Consider the following 17,682-nt stretch of genomic DNA (forward strand, 5'->3'; position numbering starts at 1 on the left):
CACAACCCACTCAGAATTATGGTCAAGTCACTTATGATCATCTTCGTGAAAGGTAAGTCACTTCTAGCAACAGTTTTATAACTGTGATTATTCGTCCGATCTTATAAAAACTGGAAAAAAAAATCTACATATTTTAACGAGGAAACAATAACAATAAATATTAAATCGTCAATTGATTAAAAAAAATTAAGTTAGTTGATGAATTAAATTTAATTATATATCATCTAACAATAAATTTAATTGAAAGAAAAAAATACTAGATAATAAATTTAGTCTCGATCTTAAAAGATAGAATTTATAAAGTTATAAATCTTCATAAAGATTTGTTATGATGTGATAAAACTTCGTCAATATGTGCTTTAAAATTTTTTTTTTTTTTTTCAATAAGCAAAATTTTTATGATAAAGAAAAAAACAAAGTTATTATTATTATTCTTCTTTTCAAAGCCTATTTAAACCCTAAATATAGCCTTTCAAATTTAGATTTCATCTGTAAAAATGTAGTTGCTACGTACGAAAAAATCAGGGTTTTATAGAATGATTAAAGAAAGATTTCAATTGATAAGTCGAGTATAAATTGTTAGTTTCCCTCATAATTATCAATTGGCGAAATTATTTTAAAATATTGTCACCCACTTTATTGCCTTTTTTTCTGAAACTCTCTATCTCTCTCTGTTCAGAAGCCCTCACTAATCTAACGCTAAAGAACCATCTTCTTCATCTTCCAGATTGAGAAGAGTTTTAGTAGCAGCAGCCAGCCTTAATGTGTTCACTTCTCTTTCTCCATCTCAATCTCTCGAGATCTTGAAGCTTCATTCTTCAATCTTTCAATCTTCATTTTCTCATGTGATTGCTGGGTTCGCTGTAAATTTCCATCAGCAGTCTTGCTTCTCTTCATCTCCAATTCCAGGTATAGGATTTCGACTCTGGTTCTTATTTTGTTTTGAACTCTCCGATTGGTTGTTCATAAGAAGCTTTTTGTGGAATATATTGCTCTGGATCTTCGTTAGAATTCCCTAGAAGAAGATGATGCGTTTGTAGGTTATATGGATTGTGAATGGTTGTGTACGACTTACAGAAATGGCTGATTTTGGAGTTTCTCGCGATTGTTCGAGGGGGGAGGGGGGGGGGGGGGGGTTCGTTATTTATTTTTCGAAATTTTGATTTTATTGTTCTGGTGGTAGCTGATTTTGTTCGATTTGATTTCATTGTGCAATGGACAATTATTGGTTTCTTTGTTTCTAATGGTATCTTAGAATCTGTTTTTAGGGAACCATGGGGAAGAAAGTTAAGAAGAAGACCAATAGAGCTCCTCCGAAAGAGAAGCGGGTATCTTCAAGTTCACCGAGGAAGGTGCCCCAGCGAAACAGCACAACGGTGGAGACTGCTGATGAGGACGTTCCAGTTGTGAAGGAGAAAAGCCAATGCCGGCATCTTGATAAATGCTTTAATTTGAATGAGTTATCATCTAAACTTGGGTCTTCCGAACCTATTAGCTGCGAAGATTGTCAAGATAGTTCAGCTGATAGAAGGGGAACTAGGGGGAAGGCCAGACATGGGAAGAAAAAAGGGGGAACTTCTGTGGATGTAAAAACTGATGCCAAAGCAATTTGGATTTGTTTGCAGTGTGGGCATTATGCCTGTGGGGGTATTGGACTTCCTACAAACCCTCAGAGTCATGCTGTTCGGCACGTCAGGCAAACTCGTCACCCTGTGGTGATTCAGTTTGAAAACCCGCAGCTTCGATGGTGTTTCTCTTGCAATACCTTACTTCCAGTAGAGAAAACTGAAGAAAATGGTGAACAAAAGGATGACTTGTCTAATGTGGTGAAATTAATTCGGGGCCGGTCAATGGAATCCTCGCCTGTGGATGTTAAGAACACATGGCACACGAGTAGTGAAGTTACAGCTGGAACTGAATCAGAAAGTTCGGTATTAAGTGATTTGGACAGAAGAAATCATTATGTTGTAAAAGGATTGATTAATCTTGGTAATACTTGTTTTTTCAATTCAATCCTTCAAAATCTCTTGGCCATTGATATGTTGAGAGATCATTTCACAAAATTGGAAGAATGTGTTGGACCTTTAACTATAGCTTTGAAGAAGATCTTTATAGAAGCAAGAATGGAAACCAGAATGAAAGGTTCGATAAATCCAAGATCAGTTTTTGGCTCCATCTCTTCCAAAGCCCCTCAGTTCAAAGGATATGAACAACATGACAGTCATGAATTGCTCCGCGTCCTACTCGACACATTGTCTTCTGAAGAGCTGACTTCGAGAAAGATGACGAATTCTAAGGAAGAGAGAATATCTGGAAATCCCACTCCTACTTTTGTTGATGAGATGTTTGGGGGGCAAATATCAAGTGCCGTATGTTGCAAAGAATGTGGCCATACATCGACAGTTTATGAGCCATTTCTAGATCTTTCTCTTCCCGTTCCAATGAAGAAACCTCTGGCCAAAAAGGTCCAACCAGCCTCTCGAGCAAAGAAGACAAAACTACCACCCAAGAGAAATGGAAAGACGATTCCTAAAACTGACAAGGCTTCAGATGTTGTAACAGTTCAAATTGCCTCAGTTCCATCATCTAGTAATGAGTCTTCCCTTCCATCAGAGGCTGGTGCGAGTAGCACGACTACCATCATGGAGAAGATCTTAACTTCTCAGAATGTCTCAGATGTTAAAGAGTCGGGAAAAGAAGTTTTGATTGAGAATGGAGGAGAATGTGCTTCAGATAATTTGACGTGGATGGATTTCCTTGGACCAGAACTGAATGCCAAAAATTGTGATATTTCCACTATTCAGGATTCTGAAAATAATGTTGAATTATTTATTAGTGACGACTCACAACAAAGCGTCTCTGGGTTGAGTATGCAGGTTTCATCCCTTCACAATGAGCCCAATCAACGACCAGATTTTTCTTCAGTGAATTCATGGGATGCCGAAGCTCCTTTACAGGTTCAAGCCTCTGAAGTTTTGCTGCTTCCTTACAAGGAAGAGAGTTCCACTGCTGAATTAGCAAAAGAAGATGATCAGGCCTCCTCATCAATTTTGGGCTGTGCTCAAGAAGATTTTGATGGATTTGGCCTTGGTGATATGTTTGATGAGCCTGAAATCGCTATAGGGCCCATTGCAAGGCCCTCCATGTCGAATGAAGTTGCAGAAAGTAGTTTTAATAGTGAATCTGATCATGAGGAAGTTGATAACACCGATGCTCCTGTCTCTGTGGAGAGTTGTCTAACTTATTTCACAAAGCCGGAACTTCTGTCCAACGAAAATGGATATAACTGTGAGAAATGCTCAAAAAGACTACAACGACAAAAGCTGGAAATGAAGAGACAATCAAAAGTTGCTTGCAAAGCTGTAGCAAATGGATGTCAAACTGCAATAGGGGGTGATACATCTAGTTTCAACGAGGACTCTTCAGTTGAAGTAAAAAATCAAAGAAATGTGAATTTAGCAAATGGTTCTGTAAGTAACAATAGTGGTGAAAGCTTGAATTTGAAAGAAAATGCAGATTGTTCCAGTCGAGATTGCACAAAACCTGCTAATTGCCAGAAAGGCAAGACGGATTCCCTTCCTTTAGATGAGGATGATGCTAAGGTTGACACAGATATGAATCCTGGCCTAGCATATTCTTCAGGTTGTAATAACACCAGCAATCAAGAGAATTCAGATGATAGATCCGGTTGTTCTCTTTCCAACGATGATCCTAAAAGCAGTGCACTTGCAAAAACTAATACTGAGCTCTTGAGTTCACAAATATCTGCCGAGAATCAATCAGAAAAAAGTGAGGACGGTGAGATGGATTCTGATTCAACAATTGTGAATGTGAAAAGAGATGCAACAAAGAGGTTTCTTATTCACAAGGCCCCTCCTATCTTGACAATTCATATGAAGAGGTTCAGTCCTGATGCTCGGGGTCGTTATAGTAAATTGAATGGCCACATCAGATTCAAGGAAACAATTGATCTTAAACCATACCTGGATACACGGTATTGTCTTCATCCTTTTATCCTGGTGCATTTTACATTTTTTCTTTTTCCCTAGACAAAAAATTTCCATTTAGGTTTATGTGTGTGTGTAAAATAAAAAAATAAAAATCCATTGGGGTGTGGGGTAAAGGAAGGAAAGGTAAAATTGAGTAAACTGCTACCTCTTCGCCTGTCCATTCAAAGGACCTCAATCTGTCATATACTTGGTTAAATTCACCCATATGCCATGTTTATCCTATGTTACTTTTCTAACCTAAGTGCTTGGAGATGCTCAGAAGTTACATCAAACTTTCCAAGTTTATTCTGAAAGGGCACCATGGTGGGATACTGATAGTAAACAAAACACAACATAACATTTTCGTAACCACTGTTGTTGACTAGACGATCTATGGAGATGCAATTTTTTCTTTCACATCAACATAACCTTTAATTATACATCATAGGCTCCTCCTTGTCCAATTTATTGTCAGGCCAAAAGCTGCTTGTCATTTTTCAATGGTATAGGCACCACAATATGGAACTTTTAAGCTTTTGAATCAAGATCTTGAATTTACCGGTAGGATGATGATGATTGTGGAAGATGATAGCACTGCCATTGTTTTATGATTGCTAATGAAATCACTTGTCTGGTCATCATCATTCTACTGCATTTAATCTCTGATTTTGGTAATAGCACTTCCATTTAATCTCCACGTTTCCATTATTATAGGTTTTGTGGTCTCCTTAGTAATTGGTGAAGCTTTTTGTAGATCCTTTCGTACCCTCGATGAAATCATTTCTTATTGAACAAAAAAATCCAAGAACCTGATCCGAGAAAAGAATGAACTGATGGTGTAAACAAAAAGACGAAAAAGATTGCATTGGAAATTTTGATTCACCCAATCTGTTATAGCTCATGGATTCACATTCATGTACACCATCCATGCTACAAAAGGAAGAACCGTGGCTAACAAAATATTTTTCATGTGGAGTTACATACGCTACTCACGCTAGTCAACAGACTTTCACCAAAGTACATGTCCATAGTGCCCCTGAGCCGAGGGCAGGGGCCGATCGCTGATGTACATGACCTGTGGAGTTTTCCTACACTGCAGTCACACTTAAGTGTTCTTTGTCTTACATTGAAAAGAAGTATTCGCCAATGGTTCTCTTAATAGGTGCATACTTAAATGATATCTAGTTTCCTGGAGAGTTCAACCAATACGAAAGCTGGATGAGAATTTGATGATTACTGGTGAATGAATTAGAACAAATGTACTTAATGTAACATTATTAGTTAACACTATGCTTATTTATGTTCACAGGTGTGTGGATAGGGACAAGTGTAACTATCGGTTGGTCGGGGTCGTGGAGCACTCCGGATCTATGAGAGGAGGCCATTATGTTGCATACATGAGAGGGGGCAACAGGAAGAGGAGCAATGGGGAAGCTGAGGAAGATGCTTCTGTTTGGTATTATGCAAGTGATGCCGTCGTAAATGAGGTTACCCTGGATCGGGTTCTTGGTTGCGAGGCATACATCCTATTTTATGAGATAACATGAAAAATCTTTGGCTAACTCATGCTTACTTCTTCATAACTTCCAACAGAAGACAGAAGAGAGAGAAGAGAGAGAGGCAGGTGAGTGTACAACACCTTTTACAAAAGAATTTTCCCCCCAGTAAAAATCCATTCTTTTGATCTATTAGATCTAGGTTTTGAAATATGATTATCACAAAATTTGTCTTATTGCCATTGCCAATAGGGGGTGGAGGGCTTGAGACCCTGGCCTTTGTCACCCCGGATTTTGTATTTTTTGTTATATGAGAGATATGATTGCTCAAATTGTTCCTTTTTTCCATTTTTCCATTTTTGCTCAAATTATTCCTTCTTCCATCTGTTTTTTTCTCCCCTGTGACATTCTGAGAAGTGAGAACATTTATCTGACAGGTTAGTATAAACGAATCCAAAATTTTGAATATATGGTTCTATGGCACTTCAAAATTTGTAAATGCATTTCCTTTTTGTTAGGCTCGAATGTGCTTTTAATATGATCATGAGTAAATGCGCTAACTTTGAAAGCTGACGTGACAAAAAATTGTTCGACGAGGTCATCGTCACGATGTGACTGCCTCCTTGAGTTTTCATTTTCATGCTCTCTAATAACACACAAAATATAGATTCAGCTAGCGTTGAAAACTGTAACAGGACCACGTCACAGTTTCATTGAATAATTTATTCTCATTGTTCAACATGCTTAAAAGATAAACATCGCACTCAATATAAGGTAATTGGTGTTGGATTGTAAATGTTTATTTTTAACAAATGGATGAAAAATGTCAATAAGGTTCTCGCCTTTTCCAGTGGAGGTGAAAATGACCTTTCAAATTCTCACTTGTCGATTTACTCCTAAAATTTTTTTATAGTAACAGGTAGAAAATAAGGTGTTCGACAAGGCTTTTCTAGTTTTGCCATGTCGAAGAATAATAGACCATAGAAGCACACTTGGAATTCAAGAAAGGGTAAAACCATTTGTGATTTTAAATAACTTCGAATTAACTAATTATTATACTAAAAAGATAAATTTGGCCACAGATTTTGTAAATAAATGAAAATGCCAAATGAATGTCGTTTAGATGATACTAATCCAAAGATTTTCTTCTTTGCCAACATGAGAATAATTCAACCATTAAAGGTATCTATTTCTCCATCAATCTTAATTTTTTTTTTTTTTTTAATTAAAAAGCAAAGTACTATGAAGAAAGGGACTGTACAAAAGCAAAACAAATCATTAACATTTAGGATAAGAGAGACGTTATTGGTAAAAATAAGCATAGTTTAACGATAATTATCATGTACTCCTTGGAAAGATATGCCAAATTCACTACATTGTAAGAACTATTAGTCTGTTACTAATAAAATTCACAGTCGTCTTAATTCTACCATATTCACGGTCATTTTATCTTTAGAACTATGAATTAACATAATTTGAAGCTTCCATACCTTCAATAAGGTAGTTAAAATAAGGGCATCAAAAGGAACATTGATTGATCGAGAACGAACTTCGTAAAAAGTTTTACCTGCATGAGTTGTGTGAACCAGAGTGCAAAACATGCTATTGCTACATTACAAAATAGGACATTTGATTCGAGAGAACAGTATAACATATGAAGAAAGTACATTATACACACCCTAAATGAATCCGCTGTTGCATCGGCATGACTCTCCTCCTGTCCTGTCATTGTGTTGCAATGCTAGAATAAATGCCAACGGACCTGTAAAGAGCAAAAAAAAAAAAGATTCAACAGGACAAAAATCAAAATGATGGAAATAGGGAAAGGAATGCATTGTTATGTCCTCCATCATGCAAAAGGAAAGGGCATTACCAAATGACCTTCTATGGCAGGAATGTTACGTGAAAAAAAAAATGTGATTTATGCTTAGTATTTTTTTACCCATAAGATTTACCTGGAGGCAAGTGCCGTTGGTAAATAAAACCTATTCAATTGGAATTGGTTACTGTGTTGTTGGATGAGTGGAGTTGTAAAGAGCTCGCTAAAGTCTTCATATATGTTTCTCATCTTCGTACTGTGGTAGTTGAATTGGATTGGTTTGAGACATCCAAATCATTGTCACTTTGACTTTCCACCAATCCGCCGTTCAAAATCTCCAACACGTTATCTGGTGGACATTTATCAGCGGGATTCTTTGGTGACATTTGGCAGAAACATTCAGGCCAAGAATTTGTATAGAATGACTCTGGTGAAACACGATCATGTGGCCCGCCGAAGTGTGTGCCAAGCATTACTCTCCTAATAGCTTCTTCAAAACCTTCCGTCCTTCCATTCTCTCTGTCGATGAAAATTGGTGCAAGAGCTTTTCTGTCTGGTCTGATTGTAGTCCGAAAGCCATAATAAAGACGGTGCCCCAGCAAATTGTTGGCGAAGTTGCTTGGTCCATCATAGGTTGGCATGAAGATGTCAGAAAGAAGACAAACCATGTAGTCAACTGCAGACCCTGTCAATCCTCTCACATTTTCAACAAGTTCCTCTGAAGATTCAACAGAGCTGTGGTTCTCAAGGCGGGGAAACAAAGCACGAAATGGCTTCATGAATCGTTCACCACCAAAGAGCTCACCAGCCGCCAGATATATTCTAGTAGAATTGTCAAACCCCATGGAACGTAAAATGAGACCAACCTACAGAACAAAGAAGACTGCAGCATCAGTGATTCTTTACCATATCATTTTTACATGTCAATAAAAAAACGACAAATGTAAGCGCCCAGTAATAAACTGGTTTTAGTCACGTGTATATGCAAACGTCACCTCCTCTGGAGTTAAGGGACATTTTCCAATTGCCCTTCTTTCACTATAAACCAGTCTCTTTTTTGCAAAATTTTCCTCTCGATATTTCTTCAAGATCTTTTGTTCTTCAGGAGTAAAAATATCAAAACACCTGCAAACCAGTCGAATAATGTAAATATGCCAAAGCATTATTGCTCGAGAAGGAAAGTAAACGGTAAAGTGGGGATGCCTAAGCCCCTCTTGTAATGTTCTGGAAGAAATAGAAGTAGTGTCGGGGGATGAACCCAAGTATTCTAAAGCAACCACCAGGACCTTGCATAAAAATGAAGAAAATGCTTATTACCCTGCAAAGGCCAGCATGTCCATCTCAAAACGAAGGTGAATAGACATGAAATGGCCTTGATTACGGAGCTTATCAACTATTGACTGACTAATTCTTAAAATATGTGGCTTAAATCTCAGAGCGTGATAGTTAACCCTGCATCTCAATCTTTGGTATTCAGGATTATCAATTTCTTCTGCTAAACGATGTGAGAATGGAGTGAGATATATGGCACCATGCTCCCTCATCTTCTCAAGAGCAGCCGTAGTATACCAACTGATTGGAGCATCTCTAGGGGGTCGGAGCTGAATCAATTAAAAAGAACATGAACACAATTAATGAATTTCCAACAAAAAGAAATTTTCTTTCAGAACTCAAACATCTGACTTTTTTTACCTGAAAAGGTTTTATCTTCTTAGTTTTCCCATTCTTCAATATATCTGGAATGCTTTCCACAATTCGTACATCATATCTCAGTGTCCTTATAAAATTCTCAACATCATAGATACCATGAAAACCACTGCACAAATAAAATCTATAATTACCAGGAATGTGTTATGGAGGATAAAATATACTGTGGAAAGAGAGACAATATTTAATTGAAGCTTTGGTACATAAGAAATAAGTTTTTCGGCAGTCATATAGAAGTTTTGCATCATGCCAATCGAAATTCAAGTTAGTAAGAATGGTTGAAAGTGCTCCTGTTTACAGAGGAGGCTGATTAAATCCAAACCAGATATTTTTTTAATTTGCCTAGTTAGGTATTTCTCAGGCTTAAGATTAGCTTGAGAAAATTGTGCACTGAACATTTTATTTTTTCTTTCGGATAACATTGATAAATGAAATAAGGGAATGTTTTAAGGAGCTGAGAAAAAAACTGAAGCCATTATGGGAGGGAGATAATGTGTAACCTCAAAAGCTGGAAGTAAATGCAACATCAAAAGAATCCTCCACAAAATTCCAGGAGGGGGCTTGACTTCAAAACTATTATGGCATTATCTCACAGTCACTTTCCATACTTCAATTGGATTATTGGAGCCATATATTGAGATATGCGTGTGTGAGTGTGTGTATCACTATAGGAGTTCCCACATTTCACCATGTTTCAAAAGAAATGCTAGAAGAAAAATGAAAAAGCTCCTATCACTTCATGTTTTCATGGTCTCAACAGACCAAATAAAATAAGTAGGCAATTACAACATAACATCTACATACATGGTGACTAGAATAGATAGAAGCACTGAGATACCTTTTCTTTCTTGTTTTTTTTTTTTTCGACACAAAAGTAAAATATAAAATACCTCTTCTCATGCCAAAAGGAGTTTGCATCTAACTCAGGTAGAACTAGTGTTGCATTCATAATCCGAGCAGCAAGAACAGCATTACAGATCTAAAATATCCAAAATAATATTTTACAATGAGAAACCAAATATGATGTAGAGGAACAAGAGAAGGTGCAGAAATTAAACAAAAGCTACCCCCCCCAACAAAAAAAAAAAAAAAAAAAAAAAAAAAAAAAACAGAAGATGAAGAAAGCTACGGAAGAGACTTCTATTATTAATCACAAACAAGGTAACGTCATTACCAATGACCAACCTAAGTCGGCAAATCCCAAGGGGAGTCACAATAACGCCAACTAATAATTTAAAATGATCCATCATTGGCGAGTCTATAGACATGCCATCTTTAAATTTTCTGTGATAATTAGTCTGTTCTAACAATCCACCCAGGTAATGCATAAGTGAAAAGCCCCAGTTTTCAGGACATAAATAGCATGATTTCTACTCAAATTTGAACTTCCATCTTGCTCAAAACAAAAAAACTGAGAGTGCAGTGAAAAATCTAGAGTTCAAGATATGTAAGAAATACTAACAGCACTGCGTTGTTGATTAAGACCACCATTACAGCGAACCTTCAAGTAGCCGTTGCTCTTATTCGGTGGAGCTGTCATAGTGTGATTGAGTTTTAAAATCTATCTTATATAAGACAATAAAACCATAATTTATGAACGTAAGGAAAAAGCATGCAATATAATATGGATGCAGAAGACAGTGATCTTTAAAGGCAACAAAGAATACGTGGCCAATCCGATCTTGGAGCTGAGGAAGGTCTCCAACCACCAGAATCAGCATGGACCCAAAGTTCTTCAGCCTTGATCTGGCCAAACAAGAATAAAATGAAATATCAAATTTCCATCGTGTTGAAATATTCACACACTACCACAATGGTTTTACCTACTACCTCCTCCATGTGTCCAGAAACTACCTCATGCGAGATAGCTTTCTCTTTGCCATCGTAATTCTTGATGATGAGAAAATCACTCAATGCATTTCTCTATTAAAACGGAATCAGACCCCCTTTTTTCTAATGTAAGGACTAAGGTGGCTACTCTTGCACTTTATTGTAAAACTACAATGTGATCTTGATTTCACTGCTGAAAAATAAATTTCAATAGAGAACAGTCATAATGTAATGCAGACTTTGAAATTGTTTCAGGAAAATGAATTGAGATTGTCCCGAAATTCCAGCAATAAAATAATGGGCTGAGAAACATTGTTCCTATATTTCGCAAGTGGAAGAAGAATGAACATAATCAATTTCATGGCATTCACTATGTTATTGCCATTCTAGAACTCTACTTCAACACTATCGCAACAGCGAACATAAACAGCAAATAATCGCACGCAACAAGCTCGGCCTCAACTAACCTCAGAGCGAGAGACAGATCCAAAGCCACCTTTGCTCGTCGATGAAACAAGCAATGAAACTGTGCAGATCAAGAGAACAACCACAGCGATTGATAACCTCCCCATCATGCCCTTCAATCCTCCTACACCTTGCTTCACATGGGGCCGATGTAAATGGTGCCCTGATCTGCAGCGAAGGAAATTGAAATTTCAAATTCTAAGAAAACGAGGAAACATCACAACCTGAATGAGAAAAATGTATGAGAAAACGAAGATCCAAAAACAACCTTCTCATGGTTGAGGAATGAAGTGTGTGCACTGCACAAAGTCGGAGATTCTGCTTCGATTTCGATCGTCAATTCGTGAACAACCGAGCAGTTGGCAAGTTCGGGCACTGATGATCTGGAAGATGGTGGAAGAAACTGAATCGAATTCTGGGATTTTTATACACCGACATGCGCAGATTCGAGGGAGAATTGGCTGTGTTGAGCACAAGCGAAGCGATGAAGATAGTTGTTCTTCTTCTTGTCCTACTTGGGTTGGTTTAACGCCATTAATATTCACATTCATGTCCGACCCCTTTCTTATTCTTCCCCTGGGTAAATTAATTTTCATTTTTAGGGTAATATTTTAAATTATAAAAGTGCTGAAAATATTTTTAGATATAGTAAAATATTACCGTTTATTAGTAATAGATGGTGATGGATATTAATAAATATCTATCATTACCACTAACATATTTCTATTATTGTATAATAGAATGTGATATTTTATTATATGTATAAATAAGGTGACTTATTTTTCTACATTTGAAAATAATCCTGTTTTTTATTTTTAAAAAAATATATTTTATATCAAATTATATAGCATACTAGGTGTTCAAATGACTAGACAACTTGAACAACTTGGACTACCCAACTCATAATTTTGGGTTGAATTTGGTTGGATTGGGTTCGAGTTACACTTTTATAAATTCAGGTTGACCCAACCCAACCTGAATTTCTAATATTATTGATATATATATATATATATATTATAACTTATAAAGATTATAATTTATAAATATCTTGGAGTTTGATATTTAATAAATATCAACCCCCAGCCCAAAATTTAAGGGTTGGGTTTGAGACTCTATTCGAGTCATTCGAGTAACCGAATCGACCAGTTCAAATTTTTGAGTTGATCCAAAAATCTTCTAATCTAATCCGTGTACATCCGTGTACTATACTTCTATTTGTTTTGATGATGTTTGTAAACTTTTATGAAAATGTCGCAATAATATTCTTTCAACTTTCAAAAATAGTTTAAAACAATCTTATCTTTGTTTTAAGGATAAAAATCATTATCAATACTCTCATATTTGTACCTCTATTTCAATATTATTTTTAAGCTTCCAAATGTTTTATTAATATTATTAATATTCTAAAATAAAAATAAAAAGATAGTTTTTTTTTTTTTTGTTGCAATCATAAAAATGTAGAAATCGTTTGCTTTCATTTGCCGCCTCCATGTCTCCATCTTCCATTTACTCTCTATATTATTTATTTCAATAGACAGTGACCTAACACACATCCATTTTTTCTATTTTCTACTTTCCTATGAACCATCGTAATCTCCTTAACTTGTATTAAAAAAGATTAAGATTTGAACCTCCACTTCGAATCTAAACGAACAGAGTAGTTTTCTAGTATGATAGATATTTCTTACGTCAATATTACATTGACCTCCTTACAATATAAATCAAAGTAAATCGAGATCCAAATTTAATATCTACAATTTATATTTGTTTTGCAAAGTACATATATAATTGAATGGGTTTTGACCATTGGTCTATTCTTCTCTTTTTAGATTTAAACATTACTCTAGTTCTTATATTTTTCGTTTTGATTCATTTTGGTTCTTATGCTTTTAAAATGTTTATTTCTGCTTCTATACCTTCAACCTTGGTTCATTTTAGTCCTTATACTTTAAAAATGCTCATTTTAGTCGTTATATTTTAAACTTTGATTCATTTTTATCTTTACACTTCTTAAAAAGTGACAATTTTTTGTCTCGTCATTTTCATTTTTAAAGAATCAAAATGATCACTTTTTAAAAGTTCAATGACCAAAATGAATCAAAATTGAAAGTACACGAACCAAAATTAACCAAAATTAACCTTTTAAAAATAGAGGAATAAAAAAGAACCAAACTTAAAATTATAAACAACAAAGTAGTATTTAAATTTTTTTTTTTAATATATATACATAAAATTCAAATCCGTGGCCTCTTTAGTCGCAACATGGCTCAACCAATTTTTCTCGAATTTTCACCCATGAAATTAAAATCTTTGGTTATTTTTCATCCCAAATCTTATATCTAAAAATAAATAAATAATAACAATAATTTAATGATATATTAAGATACGAGTGGTATTTTCACAAACCGACCTTAGCTCAGTTGGTAGAGCGGAGGACTGTAGTGTGATGCATCTCAGATATCCTTAGGTCGCTGGTTCGAATCCGGCAGGTCGGATTTTTGTGTTAATTTTCTCCCCTTTTTCAATTTCCCCCTCTTTTTCTTCCTCTTTTTACATTGAAATTTAATCATTTTATTGTACTGGCCACGTGGAAATTTACAATTTTGTTTTGAGTGTCTGAAAAATAAAGTTTAATAAATAATAATAATAATAATGGTTAATTAGAGGAGATTGCAGATTTGGCTGGAAACTTCACTAAAATCTCTTTATTTTTCTCCAAATTTATTTTGAGTGGTTTCGAATATTCTAATTCAACTATTTCAATTTTTTTTAAGTTAATTTATTTTTTAAATTAAATATTTGAAAATGCATTACACACGCACAAAATAGTAAAATTAGTGAGAGATAATGTGGATGATTTTGTATGGTTATCTAATTTCCCAAATTCCTTAAGTAATCTTGCTATGTTGGATATTTGTCCTATTTCTGCCCTTGTGGTGTTTAAATAAAGAGGTAATTTCATTTCAAAAAGTAAAAGAAAATAATTAAATATCGTCATTAAAATATTTAAAAGAAAATTTAAATGACAAAATTCCTGAAAATATTTAAAAATAATAGTAAAATATCATAGTCTATTTGTAGATAACAGTGAAAATTTGCTATATTTGTAAATATTTTGATTCATTTTTTGTATTTAAAAACAATTTTAAAATAAAATTAGAATATACATTAGTTTTATATTGTTTTTATTATTAAAATAATTATATTATCTAAAATAGTACCGCATGTATTAACAAAAACAGTAGTACCATTTTAACTATTCGAAGTTTCAAACGTAATGGCAAAATAATTTTTTTGCATTCACGTTCTAAACTATACATATTGTAGGCAGTTATATGAGGTAATTTGAAATTCCAATAGTTTTTTTCTAAATTATCTCAAACAAAATGTATTAAACATTTTGAACAATCGCCATTACTACAAAGGAATGACAAAACAACAATTTGTAAATTTTGTAGGATAAAATAGAAAGCAAAAATTATCAATCTAGAGATTAAAATATGTAGATCATACAAATATTTTAAAGGTTAAAAATCACCTTTACTTCCTAAAGTTTTATATAAGTAACAATTTCGTCTCTAAACTTTGGTTTGTAACTATTTAGTCTCTATATTTTCAATTAGGTAACAATTTAATCTCTGAACTTTATTATGTAACAATCTAGTCCTTGAACTTTAAAATTTGTAATGAATAGTCCCTGCTGTAGAAATTAATGTTTAGGTTTAATGAAATTTCATGCATAAATAAACCATTAAATTCACTATAGACTTTATAGTTTTACAAAATATAAAGTTTACATCATAAACTATTAAAAATTGACATCTAATTTTGATAAATCTTTTTATTTTAGGGACTAAATTGTTACAATGTCGAAAGTACAATGGCTAAATTGTCACATACTAAAGTTAAGGAACTAAATCATTACAAAATTGAAAGTATATGGACTAAATCGTTACAAACCAAAGTTTAGGGACTAAATTGTTGTTTTCATAAAAGTTCAGGGATCAAAAATATTTTTTAACCTATTTTAAATGAGATGATTTTAACGGATGTTTTAAATTTTATTTTATCATAGTTAGAAACGGATGAAAAATATGTATTTAATATCATATTATCCAACATAATGTTGAGGGCACATGTGTTATTATGTATTTTTTATTTAGAATTTGAGTATTTTGTGGTGTAGACTCAACTCAAACAAAATAGAGCAGGTAATTTATGAATTGAATGGAATTCCTTGCGGAAGCGTATGAACGCTGTGACATTGACATTCAATTTTGAAAACAACAAAATACAGAGAATTAAACATATAGATTTATAGAATAAACAATTATACTTAAACATGCTTTACCATAGAGAAAAATGAAGAGAAAACTCACCCTTATAGATCACTTCTCTTTTATTTTCCTGTCCTCGAGATCACGATCTTTTCTCTTCACGAACAAGAAAAACTCTTCTTGAATACATGAATCACAAAAACTAAACATATGGACACTACCACTCAGTGACCTTGCTATTCTCCAACAAGGAATGAAATGGTGGGATTTCTTTAGAGTTTTGGGAGAGGGAAGGTAAATTGGCAGGGTTTTTTTTTTTTTTTTTTAATAGAGAAAAATGAAAGAGTCTTCTGTATTCTACGTATGAACCACTTCCCACACCTATATTTTCACAAAACAATGATAAAGAAGATAAGGGAGGGAGGGAGGAGAGTTACAATAACTCCCTCCCACGTACAAAAAACTTAACTCCCTTGTAATATTATATAAAATATAATATTATTAATATACGATCAATTAACTAACCATTAATTAATTAATCATATATTATACATCTTAATTGTATTAAAATGCGAGCCTTCATTATAACACATAGTTTTAGTATGAATCTCATTTACATTAATTTTTAACCTATAGAATTTATATGAATCTCATTCATATAGATAATATTTGAATCTTATTCAAATATTTATCTCTCATATACTATATAATTTAAATTATAATCATATTTATAATTAACTATATACGATAATGTATCCATATACATTATACTACTTATTGATCATATTAATATAATTAATATTTCTAATTCCAATAAATAATTTGAATAATTCAAATTATTCCAAAAATAATTATCCCTTATTATTATCCTTAGTGAGCTAGCAAGGGAACCTTATGGACCTACATATTAGAAGCTCCAATGATACGAGATTAATTAATTAAACCCTTTAATTAAATTAATCAACATTCATTAGTTGCAGGTCACTCCACTAAAGACCCACAACTGCATTATTTGCACTATAGATATACTTTTATTTCCATGGATATAACCAATGAATAGTAAGTTGATCCTTCACAAATTTCTTGTAACTACAGTTGGGTCAAATTATCGTTTTACCCCTGTAGTTAATTTAACTCCTTAAATACCACGGATCCCATTAATGAACAAATAGTTTATAGTCCAACTATAAACTCATCCCTTGCCAATAAGAGGGTAAGGCCTTATTGTTCACGTTGGAGTATATTAACATGCAGTGGAGAAAAACAAAATAAATGAGCACTCTAATCATACTTAATTTGAGTTTAAAACATGCTTCAAAGTAACTTTTACAGAAGAGGGTTTGCTGAATATAATACTTTGAAGTATCCTTTTCGAGTCCAGCTGAGTTCCACGTGAAAGAGCTTCAATCTTCAAGTAGACCATCACCAAGATCTTCTTAAAGGAACTCTGATTAGAGAACCATGTGAGTGAAAGTGGATCGTTCCAAATCCTATTGAGAAAGAACATAAAAAATTACAGTTCAATAGAACAGATTATGCATAAACAGTAAATTACAGCATGCTTCTTTAAATGAACAGACAAGGGATAGAGTATGCAAACATTTGAATAACCTTTCTTCAAGTATCCCTCGATCATTCAGCAACTCGTTTAACAGCACAAACTGGAACGCAACGATTATAACTCGATCCCAATGAACGTTTGGATGAACATCAATCACAATCGAGTTCAACTCGATCTTTGAACCTCAAACAGAACTAGAACACCACCACAAGAGTTACCTTGGTATTCGGTGTGAGAATCAGGAGTTGTGGGCTCTGTGTGACTTTGGACAGAAAGAAGGTAAACGATCGAGTAAGTGGGAGATGAATAAAGTCTATCATATAGACTAGATACTCAATCGTTTAGTAAGAAGAAGCCTATTGTATAGACTTGCTGCTCGATTGTGTAGCAACGAGTAAACGAGTAACTATCATATAGTAAACTCGAAACTCGATCATGTATGTTCTCTATGCTATCGTTTAGTAAAACACTTTTACTTGATAGCCTTTTTGTGAGATCAATCCGAATGAATACATTAACTACTGAATCTTAGAAAACC

At 34.1% G+C, this 17,682-nt stretch overlaps 2 protein-coding genes and 1 non-coding gene across 8 annotated transcripts; 2 read left to right on the forward strand and 1 right to left on the reverse strand.

Moving 5' to 3' along the window:
• Positions 1–480: 480 nt before the first annotated feature.
• Positions 481–5,817, forward strand: UBP2 (ubiquitin-specific protease 2). Of its 4 annotated transcripts, none has more exons than XR_005484647.2 (4): positions 481–909; positions 1,269–3,994; positions 4,704–5,151; positions 5,299–5,817. XR_005484647.2 is itself a non-coding variant. In XM_039044535.2 (3 exons), exons 2-3 carry the CDS (start codon positions 1,275–1,277, stop codon positions 5,534–5,536), a joined length of 2,958 nt encoding a protein of 985 aa, XP_038900463.2. In that variant the 5' UTR covers positions 481–909; positions 1,269–1,274; the 3' UTR covers positions 5,537–5,817. The 4 variants fall into 4 exon arrangements, 2 of the variants coding, with proteins under 2 accessions (XP_038900463.2, XP_038900471.2); XR_005484646.2 differs by having other exon boundaries at positions 4,744–5,151; XM_039044535.2 differs by lacking the exon at positions 4,704–5,151.
• A 1,202-nt stretch (positions 5,818–7,019) lies between these two features.
• Positions 7,020–11,884, reverse strand: LOC120087696 (O-fucosyltransferase family protein). 3 transcript variants are annotated; one of them, XM_090317949.1, is made up of 11 exons: positions 11,575–11,845; positions 11,309–11,474; positions 10,842–11,031; positions 10,679–10,757; positions 10,474–10,544; positions 9,902–9,990; positions 8,997–9,120; positions 8,622–8,905; positions 8,300–8,429; positions 7,441–8,170; positions 7,020–7,247 (listed from the first exon to the last, which is right to left on the reverse strand). In XM_090317949.1, the coding sequence occupies exons 3-10, from the start codon at positions 10,848–10,850 to the stop codon at positions 7,550–7,552; spliced, it is 1,407 nt and encodes a 468-aa protein (XP_090174075.1). In that variant the 5' UTR covers positions 10,851–11,031; positions 11,309–11,474; positions 11,575–11,845; the 3' UTR covers positions 7,020–7,247; positions 7,441–7,549. The 3 variants fall into 3 exon arrangements, with proteins under 3 accessions (XP_090174075.1, XP_038900489.2, XP_038900497.2); XM_039044561.2 differs by lacking the exon at positions 10,842–11,031 and having other exon boundaries at positions 11,575–11,884; XM_039044569.2 differs by lacking the exon at positions 11,575–11,845 and having other exon boundaries at positions 10,842–11,034.
• Positions 11,885–13,711: 1,827 nt separating this feature from the next.
• On the forward strand, positions 13,712–13,801 carry TRNAY-GUA (transfer RNA tyrosine (anticodon GUA)). The gene is given in 2 exon segments: positions 13,712–13,748; positions 13,766–13,801. It is a non-coding gene; the product is annotated as a tRNA-Tyr (tRNA).
• Positions 13,802–17,682: the final 3,881 nt, after the last annotated feature.

Source organism: Benincasa hispida, chromosome 1 (genome assembly GCF_027475165.1).
Source record: "Benincasa hispida cultivar pf3 chromosome 1, pf3_genome.v1.1, whole genome shotgun sequence".
NCBI classification, from domain to species: Eukaryota; Viridiplantae; Streptophyta; class Magnoliopsida; order Cucurbitales; family Cucurbitaceae; genus Benincasa; species Benincasa hispida.